Raw genomic sequence first — 16,877 nt, 5'->3', positions numbered from 1 at the left:
GAAAATTGCTTGAGGCCAGGAGTTCGAGGTTACAGAGAGCTATGATCACACCACTGCACTTCAGCCTGAGTTACAGAGGGAGACCCTGTCTCTAAACAAAAACAAAAACAAAACACAAAAAAACTACATACTGGGCGTAGTGGCTCACGCCTGTAATCCCAGCACTTTGGGAGGCCAAGGTGGGCAGATCACTGAGGTCAGGAGTTCCAGACCAGCCTGACCAACATGATGAAACTCCATCTCCACTAAAAATACAAAAATTAGCTGGGTGTGGCGGCGCATACCTGTAATCCCAGCTACTCGGGAGCCTGAGGCACGAGAATCACTTGAACCCAGGAGGCAGAGGTTGCAGTGAGCCAGGATCATGCCGCTGCACTCCAGCCTGGGCAACAGGGCGAGACTCTATCAAAAAACAGCAACAACAAGAACAACAATAAAAAAACAACTAAACTCGGAAAGGATGAAGCAAAGGGACCCGTGGGGAGACTGGGAGGACACTGAGGTCTAAAGATCCACAGACCTGGGTTTGAATCCTGGCTCTACTACCCCTTCGCTGTATGACCTTGAGCATATGACTTCACCTCTCAAAGCCTCAGTTTCCTCAAATGGAAAACTTATTAGGCTGGGCACGATGGCTCACCTCTGCAATCCCAGCACTTTGGAAGGCCAAGGAGGGAGGATCACTTAAGGCCAGGAGTTCGAGACAAGTTTGGGCAACATAGACCTCATCTCTACAAAAAAATTAAGTAAGAAAAAAAGAGGCCAGGTGCAGTGGCTCACACCTGTAATCCCAGCCTTTGGGAGGCCAAGGAAGGCAGATCACCTGAGGTCAGGAGTTCAAGACAAGCCTCACCAACATGGTAAAACCTCGTCCCTACTAAAAATACCGGACGTGGTGGTGGGCACCTGTAAGACCAGCTACACGGGAGGCTGAGGCAGGAGAATCGCTTGAACTAAGGAGGTGGAGGTTGTTGTGAGCTGAGATTGCGTCACTGCACTCCAGACAGGGTGACAGAGCAAGACCCTGTTTCAAAAAAAAAGAAAAGAAAAAGAAGAAAACTGTCAACCATAACTACACCTACATGTAAAGCCCTTGGCATTGGGCCTGGCATATAATAAATGCACAGTAAGCAGTTATAATATTGTTTCCCAAACCTCAGTCATTCCCCACATGACCTTCATCTTTCTACAACCTGTTCTGCTATTTATCTAATATTTTTCTTGAAAATTGGTTTAATATTTAATAATATAATAACAAATGTATTTTAAGAAGAAAGGTTACCTTGCCACCAGAAACCAGTATTGCTTGCCAGAAATAGAAGACAATAGTAAAAATAAACACAAAAATATTGACGTTTAAAATGTTTGTGCAGCCAGGCGCAGTGGCTCACACCTGTAATTTCAGCACTTTAGGAGGCCAAGGCAGGTGGATCACCTGAGGTCGGGAGTTGGAGACCAGCCTGACCAACATGGAGAAACCATGTCTCTACTAAAAATACAAAATTAGCCGGGCGTGGTGGTGCATGCCTGTAATCCCAGCTACTTGGGAGGCTGAGGCAGGAAAATCGCTTGAACCCGGGAGGCGGAAGTTGCAGTGAGCCGAGATCACACCACTGCACTCCAGCCTGAGCAACAAGAGGGAAACTCCATCTCAAAAAAAAGCCGGGCGCGGTGGCTTACGCCTGTAATCCCAGCACTTTGGGAGGCCGAGGCGGGCAGATCATGAGGTCAGGAGATCGAGACCATCCTGGCTAACATGGTGAAACCCCGTCTCTACTAAAAATACAAAAAAATTAGCCGGGAGTGGTGGCGGGCGCCTGTAGTTCCAGCTACTAGGGAGGCTGAGGCAGGAGAATGGCGTGAACCTGGGAGGCAGAGCTTGCAGTGAGCCGAGATCACGCCACTACACTCCAGCCTGGGCGACAGAGCGAGACTGCGTCTCAAAACAAAAAACAAAACAAAACAAAAAACAAAAAAAACCTCACTTGTTCGTCATACACATGTCACATATTAGGAGACAGATAACGGTGTTCCAAGGAGTCCTTACATCCTCAGAATTTGTATACAGAGGTGCCTAGCAGCAACTATCTAATTAAAACAAAGAGGGTTTAGGGGATATATCTTGAATCTGGATTTGCCGAGCAGAGGGAATACTTTTTTTTTTCTTTTTTTCTTTTCTTTCTTTCTTTCTTTTTTTTTTGAGACAGAGTCTCACTATGTTGCCCAGGCTTGTCTCTAACTCCTGGGCTCAAGCTATCCACTCATCTCGGCCTCCAAAGTGCTGGGATTACAGCGCCTGTCCAAAACTTTCTAAAGATACTCTTAGTTAAACTTCCCATAAGACAAAATGTTTATTATCTATCACAAAAAGTGGTGGAAGAGGGTCTGATTGAGATTTTGGGTCTGGGAATGACTAAAGCCTCCAAGCTCAAAACAGATTGAAGACTGAAACGGCCTTTATTGGCCAGGTGTAGTGGCTCCCGCCTGTAATCTCAGCACTTTGGGAAGCTGAGGCAGTTGGATTACCTGAGGTCAGGAGTTCAAGACCAGTCTGGTGAACATGGTGAAACCCCGTCTCTCCTAAAAAAACAAAAAACAAAAATTAGCCAGGTGTGGGGGCAGGCGCCTGTAATTCCAGCCAAAAAAAAAAAATTTTTTTTTTTTTTTTGACCGAGTCTTGCTCTGTCACCCAGGATGGAGTGCAGTGGCACAATCTTGGCTCACTGCAACCTCAGCCTCCTGGGTTCAAGGGATTCTCCCGCCTTAGCCTCCCGAGTAGCTGGGATCACAGGTGTGAGCCACCATGCCTGGCTACTTTTTGAATTGTTAGTAGAGACGGGGTTTTACCATGCTTGCCAGCTGGTCTGGAACTTCTAATCTCCTGTGATCCACCCACCTCGGCCTCCCAAAGTGCTGGGATTACATGTGTGAGCCACTGTGCCCAGCAGAAACAGCCTTTACTGAGCTCCTCCCAGTTGCCTCATCCAGTGTCAGAATTTTATATCATGATTTCTCCAGTGAGATCAGTTGTACTAGTCTGGTTATACAAATGCGAAAACTGAGGCTGAAAGAAGGATAGTGAGGCCAGGTGCTGTGGCTCACGCGTGAAATTCCAGCACTTTAGGAGCCCAAGGCAGAAGCATCACTTGAGGCCAGGAGTTCGAGGCCAGTCTGGGCAACAAAGTGAGGCCCCTGTTTCTACAAAAAAAAATTAAAATTAGCTGGGCGTGATGGCATATGCCTGTCATCCCAGGGAGGCTGAGGCAAGAGGATCACTTGAGCTTGGGAGGTCGAGGCTGCAGTGAGCCGTTTTTGCGCCACTGCATTCCAGCCTGGGTGACAAAGTAAGATCCTGGCTGGAAGAAGAATGAAAAAAAGACAGTGATGATATTCTTTTATTCATTCCACAAACATTTACTGAACATCTGCTATGTTCTCAAGCACTTTTTAGGCACTAGAGATACAGCAATGATCAAAAATAAAGTGCATAGTTTCATGGTGCTGATATTCTACAGAAGCAGACAGACGGTAAGCAAATAGACACAGAAAATGGCAGGTGGTGATCAGAGTGGTGGGGAAATGTCTAGCAGGGTAAGGGGATAGAGTGACAGAGCTCGCTTTTTAAAAATTTTTATTTTATTTATTATTATTATTACTTTTATTTGGAGATGGAGTTTTGCTCTTTTCACCAAGGCTGGAGTACAATGGCACAATCTCAGCTCACTGCAACCTCTGCTTCCCGGGTTCAAGCGGTTCTCCTGCCTCAAACTCCCGAGTAGCTGGGATTACAGGCGTGAGCCACTATGCCTGACTAATTTTTGTATCATTAGTGGAGACGGGGTTTCACCATGTTGGCCAGGCTGGTCTCGAACTCCTGACCTCAGGTGATCCACCCGCCTCGGCCTCCCAAAGTTCTGGGATTACAGGCCCTGAGCCACCGATCCCAGCCACTAGCTATTTTATTTATTTATTATTTATTGAGACGGAGCCTCGCTCTGTCCCCCAGGCTGGAGTGCAGTGGCGCAATCTCAGCTCACTGCAAGCTCCGCCTCCCGGGTTCACTCCATTCTCCTGCCTCAGGCTCCCGAATAGCTGGGACTACAGGCGCCCGCCACCACGCCCAGCTAATGTTTTGTATTTTTAGTAGAGACGAGGTTTCACCGTGTTAGCCAGGATGGTCTCCATCTCCTGATCTCGTGATCCACCCGCTTTGGCATCCCAAAGTGCTGGGGTTACAGGCGTGAGCTGCCGCGTCCGGCCGCCACTCGCTATTTTAAACTGGGTGGTCAGGGAAGGCCCCACTGAGTGCTGGTCACTCAGTGAGTTTTTGGTATTGACATTTGATCAGATGACAGAGTGAAGGGAGGCGATGAGCCATGGCAACATGTGAAGAGGAGATCCAGGCTAGGGGATCGGCAAGCACAAAGTCCCTGTGGTGGTAGCATGATCCATGTGTGCAGCAAGACATCTGTGTGCCTAAATCCAATAATATCCAAGGGAAGAGGAGTATGTGAGACAGGGTCAGAGGGACCAAAGGGGCTGGATTACAGGGATTTGTAAAGCAGGGTGAGAACTTTGACTTTTACTCTGAAATGGAAGTCATGGGAGAGTTTCACGCAGGAGAATGGTATTGTCAAAGAATCACTGACTTAGAATATTGAATAATTTTTCGTGATGAGTACACCTAAAAGCCCAGATTTCACCACGATGCAATCAACATATGCATGTAGAAATCGGCACCTGTACCTCCTAAATATATAAAAATTTAAGAAAAAAGAATCACCTTTTTTGTAATAAAAATTGTAACACAAGTTCGATTTGCCTAAGTGGATGGGCTGTTTTAACCGGAATATGGTACTATCCGTTTCTGAGTCTGTCTCAGTTTCTCCAATCATAAAACGCAAGTGCAGAAATTGGTTATGTCTAGTGTTTAAACTCAATCGGGACAGGATGTCTGTCGTCACCAGCCCCGAGACAGTTCCTGGGACTCAGTAGACGCTCAATAAACGTTTGAATGAACGCGGGGCTCCATCGGCCTACGCAATTCCACAAAAGAACAGCAGGTGTCGCACCAGCCCTATAGCCGCCTGCTCAGAGCCTTTGGGGCCAGGGTGAATCAGACTCTAACAGGAACCCACTCACCACTCCTCCGCAGAAGGAGAATTCGGAATTTTCCGAGAAGGCGCTTCTGAATGCCGAATCATGAATCTCTTCTCTTAAAAAGCTGACTTTTCATTTTGGAAAAAGGGGGTCCTGGGCCCTTTAACAGCTTGCCAGGTGCTCAAACGCTGCTTCCCAGAATGCGTGGCGCTATGTAAATGAGACGGTTTTGGGAGCGAGGATGATTCATACTATATGAAGTGAAGGCAACATTTTACAAGGACATCGCTCATGATAAATGAGTGGGGAGAATTTATAGCCCTTGAAGTCAACCATCTCACAGCTTTCCAAAGGACGCGACCATAACTCTAAAAGGTAAGCTTTTGCGATCCTTATATAGCTGCGCGGGAATAAAGTTCTTCTGCCCGGATGATCCTCAGTGGTCTGGGGTGCAGGCTTCAAACCTGTAGCTGTCTAGCGACAGAGTGGTTCAATTCCACCTTTCGGGCGGTAGTGGCTAAGCGTCTTAACTTTTCTTTGTCGAACTGGACTTATTTTGCTTGTTGCCCGGGAAGCGCTCCTCCAGCCTGCACCTGGAGAGGTCGCTGCGGCTTTCCGCATCGCAAACTATCATTCTCTGTCACTCCGATCTCTGATTGTCGTTACTTATTTCCCCCTCCGGAGTATAAAAAACCACTCCAAAAGATGGAGAAAAAGTCATCTACCCAGTTCTGGGATATTGGCAGTTTGGAAATCATCCTAGATCTCTCCCCTTCAATTGCTTACTCATTCAGTCGTTTGCTCACTCATTTATTTAATCACGCATGCAGTGATTAATCAGTCAAATACTTGCCCATTTGTTCATCTGTCATTCACTCATCAAACAAGCATTTGCTGAGGACGCAGCGGTGGTGACAGCCCTGGCCTTGGTCTCCTGGTGCAGTCAGCCCAGTGGGGGAGACAAACATTAAGCCATCATGTAATTATACACTTAATTAACAACTACAAAGGGGATAACGGCTGCAAAGGAAATAGAAAAGTGAGGCCCTCTCATAAGGAGAGCTGAGCTGTTCGGGTGTCACGGGAACGTTAGGGCAGACACTTGAAGGATGGGGGTGAATATTATGGGATATCGAGGGATCAGGGTGACCCCAATAAAGATGATGGGGGTAATGATAATTGCACCGTCACTCTGCACTTACTGCTGGCATGCACAAGCCTTGCAACTCCTCTTAACAGCCCCCATTCTACAGATGAGGAAATGGAGGCTCAGGGAGATGAAGTCTCTTGTCCAAGGCAACCCAGCCTTTTTTCTTTTTTCTCTCTCTTTCTTTCTTTCTTTCTTTCTTTTTTTTTTTTTTTTTAATTTTACTTTAAAAACTGCTCCTTGTAGAGCAGGGTTAACTCATAGGCAGTGTCTTTTTTTTTTTTTTTTTTTTCCTTTTTTTTTTGAGACAGGGTCTTACTCTGTCACCGAAAGTGGAGTGCAGCGGTACGATCATAGCTCACTGCAGCCTCAAACTTCCAGGCTCAAGCAATCCTGCCACCTCAGCCTCCTGAGTAGCTGGGACCATAGGTGCGTGCCACCACTCCCAGCCTCACTCAGACCACTTGAACCATGCTATTTATTACTGCCCTGTATTTTCCTTCCCAAGCCGGCTGCTCACCAAGCCCAACTGTCCTGCCTCCCGAGTGTCTCCTGAATCCTTCCCCTCCTCTCTGTCCCATGTCCCTGGCCCTGTTCTGGACTCCTCCTCACCCCACCCTGCAGGGTCCCCACCCCACTTCCTCCCTGGTCTCCTGCTCAGTCTCACTCCTCTCCCTTCCAGTCACGCTCAGTCTGGGGCCAGAGGGGTCTTTCCTAAATCACAAACCTGCCCCTGCCCCTCTCGTGTTCAAAACCTGCAATAGCTCCCCAGTGCCCTGAAGAAAAGATCTAAACTCCTTAGCCTGGGAATGTCATTATAATACCTGCAGAATCTGGTCTCTACTAACCCCTCTCTCCACACCCGTGGTTCCAGTCTCCACGAATCTCTAAGTTTTCTCTTTTTCTTTCTTTCTTTTTTTTTTTTTTGAGACAGAGTCTCGCTCTGTTGCCCAGGCTGGAGTGCAGTGGCACAATCTCAGCTCACTGCAATGTCCACTTTCCAGGTTCAAGCGATTCTCCCGCCTCAGCCTCCCGAGTAGCTGGGATCACAGGTGCCCACCACCATGCCTGGCTATTTTTTTTTTTTTTTTTTGGTAGAGACGGGGTTTCGCCACGTTGGCCAGACTGGTCTTGAATGCCTGACCTCAGGTGATCCACCCACCTCGGCCTCCCAAAGTGCTGGGATTACAGGCATGAGCCATCGCACCCGACCCTCTAAGCATTCTCAACGTATCAAGCCTTCTCCCCACCAACAGATCTTTGGCTGTGCTATTTTCTTGGCCTCGGCCTTTTTCTAGTTCTTTCTATACTCTCTATCCTCCTCTAGGACTCAGCTCAGCTGTCCCCTCCGCCAGGAAGTTTTTCCCAACTCCCAGTCCAAGCTAGGTGTCCCTGCTGTGCTTCCCTAGCCCCATGGGCTTCCCAAACCCAATCCACTTTAGGTTGTCCCTGACTGGCAATGGTGTGTGTCCCCCAATGGACTGTGAGCCCCAGGAGGGCAAGACCTGAGGCTCAGTCCCTATAGTGCCCCCAACTCCCAGCACAGTTGGGTAGGTGCTTAGCACATTTTTTTGAGTGAATTAATAAATGGATTCCACCATGACAAATTCCCTTGCTTATTGATTTACCAAAGCATCTGAGCGACCCCTGGACCCTCACCTCAATTCCCAGAGGACTTGCGGTTATGCAAATAAGAGACGGCTAGGATTTTGCAATGGGGATGGCTCCACTCTATGTGTAAAAAAAAAAAAAAAAAATGGTCATATATTTGCTTCGGTCAGTCTTGGGTTGGCCCCAATAGTGGTCATATGGAAAACAAAAGGAAACACATCTTCAGTGTAAAATAATCGTTTTTTGTAGTTGTAGTTTGTAAAAAATCCAAGATGACGCCTCATTCCTGGCCTGAGTGGTCTTTAGTAGTTTGCTGTGCAAGTTTCTCAAGATCCTCTTTTTTTTTTTCTCTCAACATAGTGAGATGGGTTGGGGTGGGGGGTGTCTCACTATGTTGCCCCAGGCTGGTCTCGAACTCCTAGCCTCCTACCTCGGCCTCCGAAAGAGCTGGGATTACAAGTGCAAGCCCATTAAGCTTCTTCTGTGTATAGTTTATCTCCTTAGCGTTTGTTTTTAACCCATAGAGCATGCAAGCTCCATCACTAGGAGACCTCTGTGATCCCACACCTGCAGGCTAACCTTCTGACCCCTTACTTTTTTTTTTTCTTTTTTTTGACAGTTTCACTCTGTCACCCAGGCTGGAGTGCAGTGGTGCAATCTTGTGTCACTGCAACCTCTGCCTCCTAAGTTAAAGTGATTCTCCTGCCTCAACCTCCCAAGTAGCCTGGGATTACAGGTGTGCTCGACCACACCAGGCTAATTTTTGTATTTTTTGTAGAGACAGGGTTTCACCATCTTGGCAAGGCTGGTCTCAAACTCCTGACCTCAAGTGATCCACCCATCTTGGCCTCCCAAAATGCTGGGATTACAGGCGCGAGCCACTGCGCCCGGCTGTGGCCCCTTACTTTTTCTAGTAGGAGGCACTGCCTGTGAGTACAGGAAGTCCTCCTGACTGTCTGCCTTCCTTTTATCCCGCTGTAGACCCATTGACTAGAAGGAGTTCCTGCATAGGTGTGTGTGTGTGTGCATGGGTGTATGATCTCTCTGTGTGTGTAGTCCTTCGACAATCTAACCTCATCCTCTCTTACTAAAAGGAAGCCAGGCAATGGGTGTTAGGAGGAAATAAACACTGTAGCCTGGCGAATGCGTTTTTAAGAGCTTTTTATTGGCAACAGTGCAGAACCAAGGGGAGAGGGGACGGCGCATCGCCAATCTGCCCCAGCCCCCCAGGGTCAGGTGCAAAATACAAAAAGAGAACCACAAGTACAGCATGGGGTAGGGGGTTCGGGGATTCATTGAATTGTGGTTGGCAGGAGCAAGCCCTGCTCACACTCTCACACTCGCACCCAGAATTCTCAAAGATACAGATTGTAAAAATCTACGATCCCTCAGGCTCACTCACAAAAAATAAAATCTCATGTCCCCAACGAACCCAGAGTCAGACGACAGCTGGAGCATTGGCAGGGACAGTCAGAAAGGAGACAAGTGAAAACGGTCAGATGGACACAGGCGGAGGAGAAAAGACAGAGGGAGAGAGACCATCGGGAACAATCAGAGGGGCCGAGACGATCAGAAAAGGGTCAGCCCGAGACAGGCTGAGCCAGAGTTTCTAGAAGCAGTTTCCAATTCAAGGGCTCGCTTTGAGGGCCAACGTGACCTAGGCCGAGGCTGCAGAAGCGCTCACACACTCACGCGCACGCACACACACACATCCATATATAATATATTTACTTATACATAATAGATATAATTGCCTTTCGGAAACCAGGAAAGGGATAAATAGCTAAGGAATGGGTCTGGGATCAGGACGGGAGACGCGCGACAAGGGGCACGTGGAATGTTTTTCATGCAGCACGGATGGAGGGCGGCGTGGTCCACCCCCCGATATTAAAAAATATAAATTTGCCTCATAAAGAAATCCTCATGAGATGAAGCGCAGGGAACGGCGGGGTGGGAGAGCCAAAACCATGGTCGGGGCTGGGCGGACTCGGGCATGGAATCATGAGATTCCAGCCCCTTGAGTCTGCCAGTCCAAAAATATTGGGGGTTTGGGGGTACCAAAGCCTCAGCTCTGAAATCTTCTCCGGAAAAATGTCACAGCCCCTCACTCCCTTCCTAGAGAGGATGTGAGGGGCCAAGGGGTGGGAGAAGTTGGCGTCCTAGGCTGGGGATTGGTCGGGGGACCTTAAAGAAAAAGGCCAGGGCTGAGGGTCCTGAGGAGAGAGAGAGAGGCCACGTGGATGGAGGACTGTCACCCCCTTCTCGGTTCTGTCACCCCCTTGAGTCTAACTCACTGTTGAGGGGAGGAAGAAGGGGGATGGACGGAAGGGAGACCGAGGAAAGGCTTTCGGGAGTGGGGACATTATCCCTCCAGAGGTGTGCTGCCCCACCCAGCTGCACCCCACAATCTGGCCAACTCATTTCACAGTATAAATCACTCCAGCAGGACGGCATCACAGCACCCCCTGCTGCCTGAAATCAGAGCGGCCCAACGAGGAAGGCCAGGAGGGTCGGCTGGCAGGGGGCAGGGTCTTGGGATAACACTGTCATCAGAAACAAGGCTGGGGGCTGATTTCGGGGTGGGGAGCCTTAGGAGGCCAGAAATTCCAATCAGAGCCAGTTTTTCTGGGAGGGAGTGGCTAGACAGTCAAGGAAGGACGTTCACATTTCAAAAGAAGTCGGGTGGGGGGATGAGATTATTCTAGGGGGGGCATCGAATTCCCTTTAAGGGGGGGCTCACTTCTGCCCAGAGTAAAGAGGATCTCACACCATGGAAATGTGGGATCGATAAGCTAAGGTCGGAAGTGCAGGGGAAACCAACCTAGGCACCCCAAAAAAAGGGTGGGTGTGGGAGACATTGGGTAGGGAGTGGCATTTTTCCTTGTTGAGCCTCTCTGGAGAGGACTCCAGCCCACCCCACAGCCTACCTCCCACCCCCGTCCCTTCATCCTCACACAGGACTGCCCGAAGGTGGGCGTCACCCCACCCCCCTCCCCACCCATCCCCAGAGCTTGGGTTGACGTCAGAGAGCCAACAGTCAGCTGGGGGTGTCCATCCCCTTCCCACCCCCTGTCCCCAAAGTCACCAGCTCTCCGGCCTCGCCGGGGCACAGAAACAAGAGGCAGGACAAAACACAAGGAATCCTCCTGTCCGATGGCAGTGGCGCAGTGGCTGCAGAGGGTCAGACGGAGGAGCCAGGGAGGCCACACACCCACTTTGTCTCTTCCCCTCTCTCTCCTCCTTCTCCTCCTCCTCCTCCTCCTCTTCCAAGTCTCTCTCCCCCATGTGTTTGTTTGTTTTGTGTGTCTAAAGAGTTCACAGAGCGAGGAGGGAGGGCGAGTTCAGGGGATCGGAAGGCTGGTCACTGCCGCTGGTGCGTTGGGCGCCGGCGAACGCGGAGACCTCCGGGCAGGTGAGGACAAACGAAGAAGTGTACGAAGGGTTAACAACGGGGAAGGGGTCGCCGAGGACTTGAACTTCACTGTGTGTAAAGAGAGAAGCCGTCAGGTTGGGGGGTGCGTCTTGGCTGGTCTGGAAGGGCAGGGGCGGTGGTGGCGGGGGCGGCAGCAGCCAGCTGAAGCCATCTTCCTTAGCCGGTGCTGAGCCCGGCAAATCTCTCACCTCCGCCAGCGGGCCCGGCCCGGGCCCCTCTTCGTAGGGGATCTTGCAGCCCGGTTTGTGGGCCACCAGCACAAACTCCAGACGTTCCTTCTCCTTTTGGAGCTCGGCGATCTCCGACTCCAGCTCTGCTTTTTCTTCCTCCAACTGATCTGTCTCCTGAGGCCAGGGAGGCCAGGTCACAGAAGAGAGAGAGGAAGGAGAAAAAAGCATGTCAGTGACCGGGAAACTCGGGTCATGGCTCCCTTGGACTTGCTGCTGGAAGGCAGCCCCGGGCTGAGAAAAAACACCTCCTGAGATGGAGTCCTGGTGGCCATGGGAGTTGGGGCAAGGGTCTTGCCTTCCAGGAGCCTCAGTTTCCCCCATCTGTCCAAAGGATGGTACAGAAGGGGCCAGGTTTATGGGGAAGTTTCTGGTGTGCAGGAGGCACTCAGAGGTTTGTTGAATGAATGAACAATCGTTATGTGGTTGGTTTTGTTTTGCTTTTGAGACAGAGTCTCGCTCTGTCCCCCAGGCTGGAGTGCAATAGTGCAATCATGGCTCACTGCAGCCTGGACCTCCTCGGCTCAAGCGATCCTCCCACTAAAGCCTCCATAGTAGCTGGGACCACAGTGGTGTGCACCACCATGACCAACTAATTATTTTTTTTTTTTTTTTTTTTTTTTTTGGTAGAGACAAGTCCTCCCTATGTTTCCCAGGCTGGTCTCAAACTCCTGGGCTCAAGCAATCCTCCTGCCTTGGCCTCTCAAAGTGCTGGGATCACACGCATGAGCCACTGTTATGTGTTTTTAATGTGTTCCCTTCTATTACCCCTGCCTCTCTACCTCCCGGGGAAGAGATAAAGTAGAGAAGGAAAGTTGACAATTCCCTTGTTCCCTCAAGGAGTAACAGCTCACCCTGCAGGCATACAGCAGGGAACTCTCAGACCAAGGGAGGACGTAGGAAGGGAGTGGGTTTTGGGGGATGCCACCAGCACCAGGAGAGCTGTGGGTGGCTAGGGCAGGAGGTGGAATAATTTCATTTCACAGGCTTTCCAGAGTGTTAAGGGTAGAAAGAGCCCAGGAGATTTGATGAGGGTTTGCAGAGATGGAGAAACTGAGGCAAAATGGGTTGTTACTTGCTGAAGACCAGATGGGAGAAATGATGGGAGCGCCCCTCTCCTCAAGGGCCCCATGTGGCCCCTCGGGATGAAATGAAGACTAGGAGAGTAGTCCGTGGGGTCAGGAAATGGGGGGGACCAGGAGTTGACTTAAGTCCATGGGGGTCTGTGTTTGTGCTACCACACAGACCTGGGTACCGGGGCTACCCAGTCTGGCCACAGCAGTACCTAGTTCCATGTGTGGAACGTCTAGTTCTCAACCCAGGATAAGGGTACAGGTGGAGAGGGGGCAGAGAATGGGGAGAGAGCTCCCCTCAGCATCCCCTCTCCCACCCCAGGGCCTGTCCTCACCGCCTGGAGTCGGTCGGTCAGCTCCCTCCGCCGGTTCCTGCATTTAGCTGCTGCTAGTTTATTTCGTTCCCGGCGCACCCTTCGCTTCTCCTCTTCCTCTGGGGTGAGCTGAGTCAGGGAGATAGAGGCCATGAGATTTGGGGATACAGCACTCCTCCACCCATCCCGAACCTCTACTTCTTTCAGAACCCCCAAGAGCCAAAAAACAAGCCTCCAGTCCTCGCTCGTGTAGCAAGGATCTTGGGGTTTCTGTAACACTGAGGCCTTAGTGGAGCCCCCCTCCATTCGTAAGAAACTTCCTGCCTCTCTTGCTTCCCCCTACCCAGGCCAAGTTCTGATGTCCCTTACTCACCGTCTCCTCTCGGGGTCTCCTAGGCCGGGCTCGGGCTGGGCGGGCAGGCCCAGGCCCACTGGTAGTTCCGCTGGTGGAAGGCCCACCACTGCCACTCGCTCCGCCACTGCTGTAGCCACTCATGCCTGGTGTGGAGTAGCTGGTTCCCGGCATATCGTAGGGGTCGACGACCGGGGGCTGGGAGGCCAGTGGCTGCCCCTGGGACTGGGCCATGGAAGAGATGAGGGTGGGTTGCACAAGCCACTGGAGGTCCTGGCTGGTTGTGATCGCGGTGACCGTGGGCACGAAGGAACCGGGCATTTCCCCGAGACCGGCGCACTCCTACGGGGTGACACATACACACACAGGCGTAGACACACAAACAAAGACACCGACACACACACACCCAACACACATAACACACACCGACCCCGTGAGTGAGCACAGGGTGAGCGAGTGTGGATGTATGTGTCACAGGGAAAAAGCCACAACACCCACCCTTCCACTACACCGTGACGCAGTGGTTAATGAGAGGATTTCTGCTCAACTGGCTTCTACCTCCTCCTTCTTCCTCGGGGAAAGGTTGCACGGTTCCAGCGGGTGGTGAATCACACCCCGGGTTGGTGACTCTTAGGTGTGGGGGGTGGAGAGGAGGCTGGACACAGCCGGGTGACAGAACCCCCGGGACGGAGCCACAGCCACACACACAGCCACAACACCCCACCCCCACCCCAGAGGCAAGGGGAGGGAGAAGGAGAGGCCTTAGGCCAAGCCTTCCTCTACACTCACACACACACACACCCCCCTCTGCGCGAGGTCCCATGCAGGGGCGGGGGTCCCAGTCAAAAGGGTGTTTGGGGGACGGGCCTAGGAGTTTAGAACAACGTTTCAAGTTACTGTCTCTTTTCAGAGTGAGACTGACGAGTGACAGTTTAGGGTGAACGGACAGGTAGAGAAAAGTAACCACTGGAGCTCTCTCAGATTGTCGCGGAGGGGGAATGGTGCGGGACCTGAGCCCCCAAGCCTCAGCAGCGCTCATCTCCCCCCTCCCGTAAATGGACTCCTGGAACTGCTCTGAAGGCTTAACTACTCTCTCGGGGGGCGTGGTGAGGGAAGGGCTGGCTCGCCGACCAATCAGAGTCCTGGGAACCCAGAGGGGGCGGAGCTCCTGGAGACCACCTGGCTGGTTGCCCTTCGGTTCGCGGTTCTAGTCCTGTCTTGGGACACACCGGAGGAACCGGGCATGAGGAGCAGAGGGAGTGGGAATGTGTCTGTGTGTGCCTGGAGAAGAGGGTGACAGCCACCGTATCTCTCCAAGAAACGCCGGCACACAAGCAGACACCCCCTGCTCCTGAGAGCCCAGGGACCAGATCCCCGCAAGGGCCTCGCAGATCCATTGGGTCGCAGAGAGCCGCTCTTGTCACGACAGGGATCCCCTCCCTCTGCCTCTAGAGGCGCCGAAAAGAGACCCAGCCGCCAAGGAACCACGGGTTCCGGGGACAGAGAGGGGGGAAGGAAAATGCACCCTACAAATAGGAAGGGAAAGCTGATTGGCCAAGGCGTGCGCCCCGGCGGCCAATCGAAACGCCGGACTGCCCCCTCCCTTAGCAACGTGGCCCCGGCGTTCCAAAATAGAACGCTCCCGGGACGTCAGGGGCGGGGCGGACGAAGGGGGCGCCGCGCGCCGTGCGTGCCCCGCGTCAGACGGAGGATTCCAGCGCGTCAGCCGTTACGCACGGGTCCCCCGTTACGTCTCCGCGCAGGAGGCGGAGGCAGCGCGGCTGAGGGTTCGAGGCCCCTCTTCCCGATGGGTGGAGGGTGACCCGGCACCGAAGTGGGCGCTCCGAAGGAGGAGGAAAGGAAAAGAGACTACTGGAAGCTTCCCCGGGATTTCCCCCACCTGCCTAACTGCGCTAGCTTCAGGTCTGGGACCCGAGCAGGGGGCAGTCCCGGGGCCGGCTCAAAGTTCTCAGCCCCACTACCGCATACACGTTGCATTGAGCGGCGCATTACCCACCCCACCCCCACCCCGCCCCAAAGCCTACCCTCCCTGCCGCGTTCCCTCCTTGCGCTCCACGCACGCAACCAATTGCAAACATCTCCCGACTCTTTGCAGTTTGCAAAGTGCGCTGTGAGCCTTTTCCATCTCAGATCTAGGGTTCTGATGCGCCTTTATGTGGGGGTTGGGGGTTATTCTTTTCACCCTTGACTTAAAAAATAAAACCTACAAAGCAGCACCCCTACTATCAAAAACTTACCTGGGAGGCGGCGGCGGTGGGTGGACTGCCGAAGGAGTCCACCGAAGACAGATATTGAGACTCGGCAGAGGGTGAGGAGCTGCACCGGGAGCCGGAGTCGTAGTCTCCGGGGAAAGCCTGAAACATTTCCCTGGGCACAGGGGGGCCCCTGTGACCACGCTGAGGTCGCCGGGAAGCCAAGGCTATGGCCGGGTTGGGGAAGTAAGGTGCAAGTCCGGGGTGAGCCGTGGGAGTCCCGGGTGAGCTGAGCGAGTCCTCAGAGTACGCTGTCCGGGGAAGCTCGGGGAAGGAGCAACGTCCCGTTCCAACAATGGCAAAGTTTCTGTGCAGTCTTCCTGCGGTGCCCAGGCCCCCACAGGATGCCGCTGTACCTCTTGAAAGTGCAGGCTCCGTAGGACCCAGGGGCGAGGGAGGGGTTGCTTCCCCAGGGGCAGAAAGCGCTGTCCCGCTGTACAGAATCAGCTTCAGCTACGGTCTCCTCCACGCGTCCGGCGGGTCCCACGGGGGGAGGGGAGTAATAAAGAAGACGAAAAAAGTAAGTCGGTCCTCCAAAAGAAAATGAAGAAATATCTAGAAGAATCTTTCCAAAAACTTTCTCCCCGGAAAAAAAAGATTAACGAAATTTCATAACCCCCAAGAAGAACCACAATAATCAAGTTTCCAAGTCTTGGTTCCGCGTGTCCCTGCCGTGGCCGTAGCTCTGAGTCTTATGAATGAAGCACAGACCCGCCAGCCTGTATTTATATGCCCGGGACCCGCCCCCCTGCTTACGTCACCCGCCCCTTGCTGGACAAACTTCCCCAAATCTCCGGCCCCGCCAAATCGAGTCCCGCACTGTCCAGCAAGAGGTCTGTTCTAGACTCGATCTGGTCACTTGCATGACCCTCGGGGCCCTGGGGGTCTCGGGAGTTGCGTTCCGGGCCACTCGGCGGGAGGGGATCCCGGCCCCGCCTTCCCGGAGTTCCTGTGACGCAATTAGCCATATAAGGAGCTCGGCCGGCGCGGCGGAGTGTTTGTTTGGTATCCTAGCAATGACGTCAGAGGGAATCCCTCGCTCGCTCGCGCGCGCGCCCGCGCCCCGCCCGCGCCTGCGCAGTGCAACGCCGCCCCGGGGGCTGGTAATAATAGGCGCTTAGACTAGCCCCGCAGGGCCCCCGCTGACCCGGGCGGGGAAGACCCCAGCCTGCAGGTCCCCTTCACCTCTGGCGCCCCCACCCACCCTGTTCTACCGATGGTGCAGCGCCCCCATTCGAGAAGAAGAGCAGATCTCCAAAAGGAGACCCTGATTACTGTGGTGTGGTCACGTAGGTGGGGAAACTGAGTCCCGAGCGGGCTGTGATGCTCAGGTGAAAGTGGAGGTAA

The 16,877-nt window shown here is 52.5% G+C and overlaps 2 protein-coding genes and 1 non-coding gene across 8 annotated transcripts in view; 2 read left to right on the top strand and 1 right to left on the bottom strand.

Moving 5' to 3' along the window:
• The first annotated feature begins 5,113 nt into the window (after positions 1 to 5,113).
• ERCC1 (ERCC excision repair 1, endonuclease non-catalytic subunit) overlaps positions 5,114 to 16,877 on the top strand; it is a 71,894-nt gene continuing 60,130 nt past the window's right edge. The window contains exon 1 of one of the 4 annotated variants that reach the window (XM_055102960.2): positions 5,114 to 5,475. The gene's annotated coding sequence lies outside the window, so the exon portion shown is untranslated. The remainder of the gene's footprint in view (positions 5,476 to 16,877) is intronic. The other 3 variants (XM_063600399.1, XM_063600401.1, XM_034945619.3) reach the window with 3 other exon arrangements.
• On the top strand, positions 5,524 to 5,610 carry TRNASTOP-UCA (transfer RNA opal suppressor (anticodon UCA)). Its single transcript has one exon. It is a non-coding gene; the product is annotated as a tRNA-Sec (tRNA).
• Positions 9,003 to 16,465, bottom strand: FOSB (FosB proto-oncogene, AP-1 transcription factor subunit). 3 transcript variants are annotated; one of them, XM_055102958.2, is made up of 5 exons: positions 15,516 to 16,437; positions 13,279 to 13,599; positions 12,927 to 13,034; positions 11,480 to 11,635; positions 9,003 to 11,339 (listed from the first exon to the last, which is right to left on the bottom strand). In XM_055102958.2, exons 1-5 carry the CDS (start codon positions 15,639 to 15,641, stop codon positions 11,337 to 11,339), a joined length of 714 nt encoding a protein of 237 aa, XP_054958933.1. In that variant the 5' UTR covers positions 15,642 to 16,437; the 3' UTR covers positions 9,003 to 11,336. The 3 variants fall into 3 exon arrangements, with proteins under 3 accessions (XP_054958933.1, XP_003817573.1, XP_034801507.1); XM_003817525.5 differs by having other exon boundaries at positions 9,003 to 11,635; positions 15,516 to 16,465; XM_034945616.3 differs by having other exon boundaries at positions 9,003 to 11,635; positions 13,756 to 16,236.

Source organism: Pan paniscus, chromosome 20, assembly GCF_029289425.2.
Source record: "Pan paniscus chromosome 20, NHGRI_mPanPan1-v2.0_pri, whole genome shotgun sequence".
In the NCBI taxonomy this organism is placed as follows: domain Eukaryota; kingdom Metazoa; phylum Chordata; class Mammalia; order Primates; family Hominidae; genus Pan; species Pan paniscus.
Note: the sequence above shows the minus strand (reverse complement) of the source record. Positions and strands in the feature narration are given on the sequence as shown.

Excerpts from the sequence above, each read along its gene's own strand:
- FOSB (XM_003817525.5), bottom strand. The coding sequence starts at position 15,641 with ATGTTTCAGGCTTTCCCCGGAGACTACGACTCCGGCTCCCGGTGCAGC. Across the intron at positions 13,600-15,515 it reads CCACCGCCGCCGCCTCCCAG|GAGTGCGCCGGTCTCGGGGA; the intron begins GTAAGTTTTTGA and ends GTCACCCCGTAG. Across the intron at positions 13,035-13,278 it reads GGAGACCCCGAGAGGAGACG|CTCACCCCAGAGGAAGAGGA; the intron begins GTGAGTAAGGGA and ends TCCCTGACTCAG.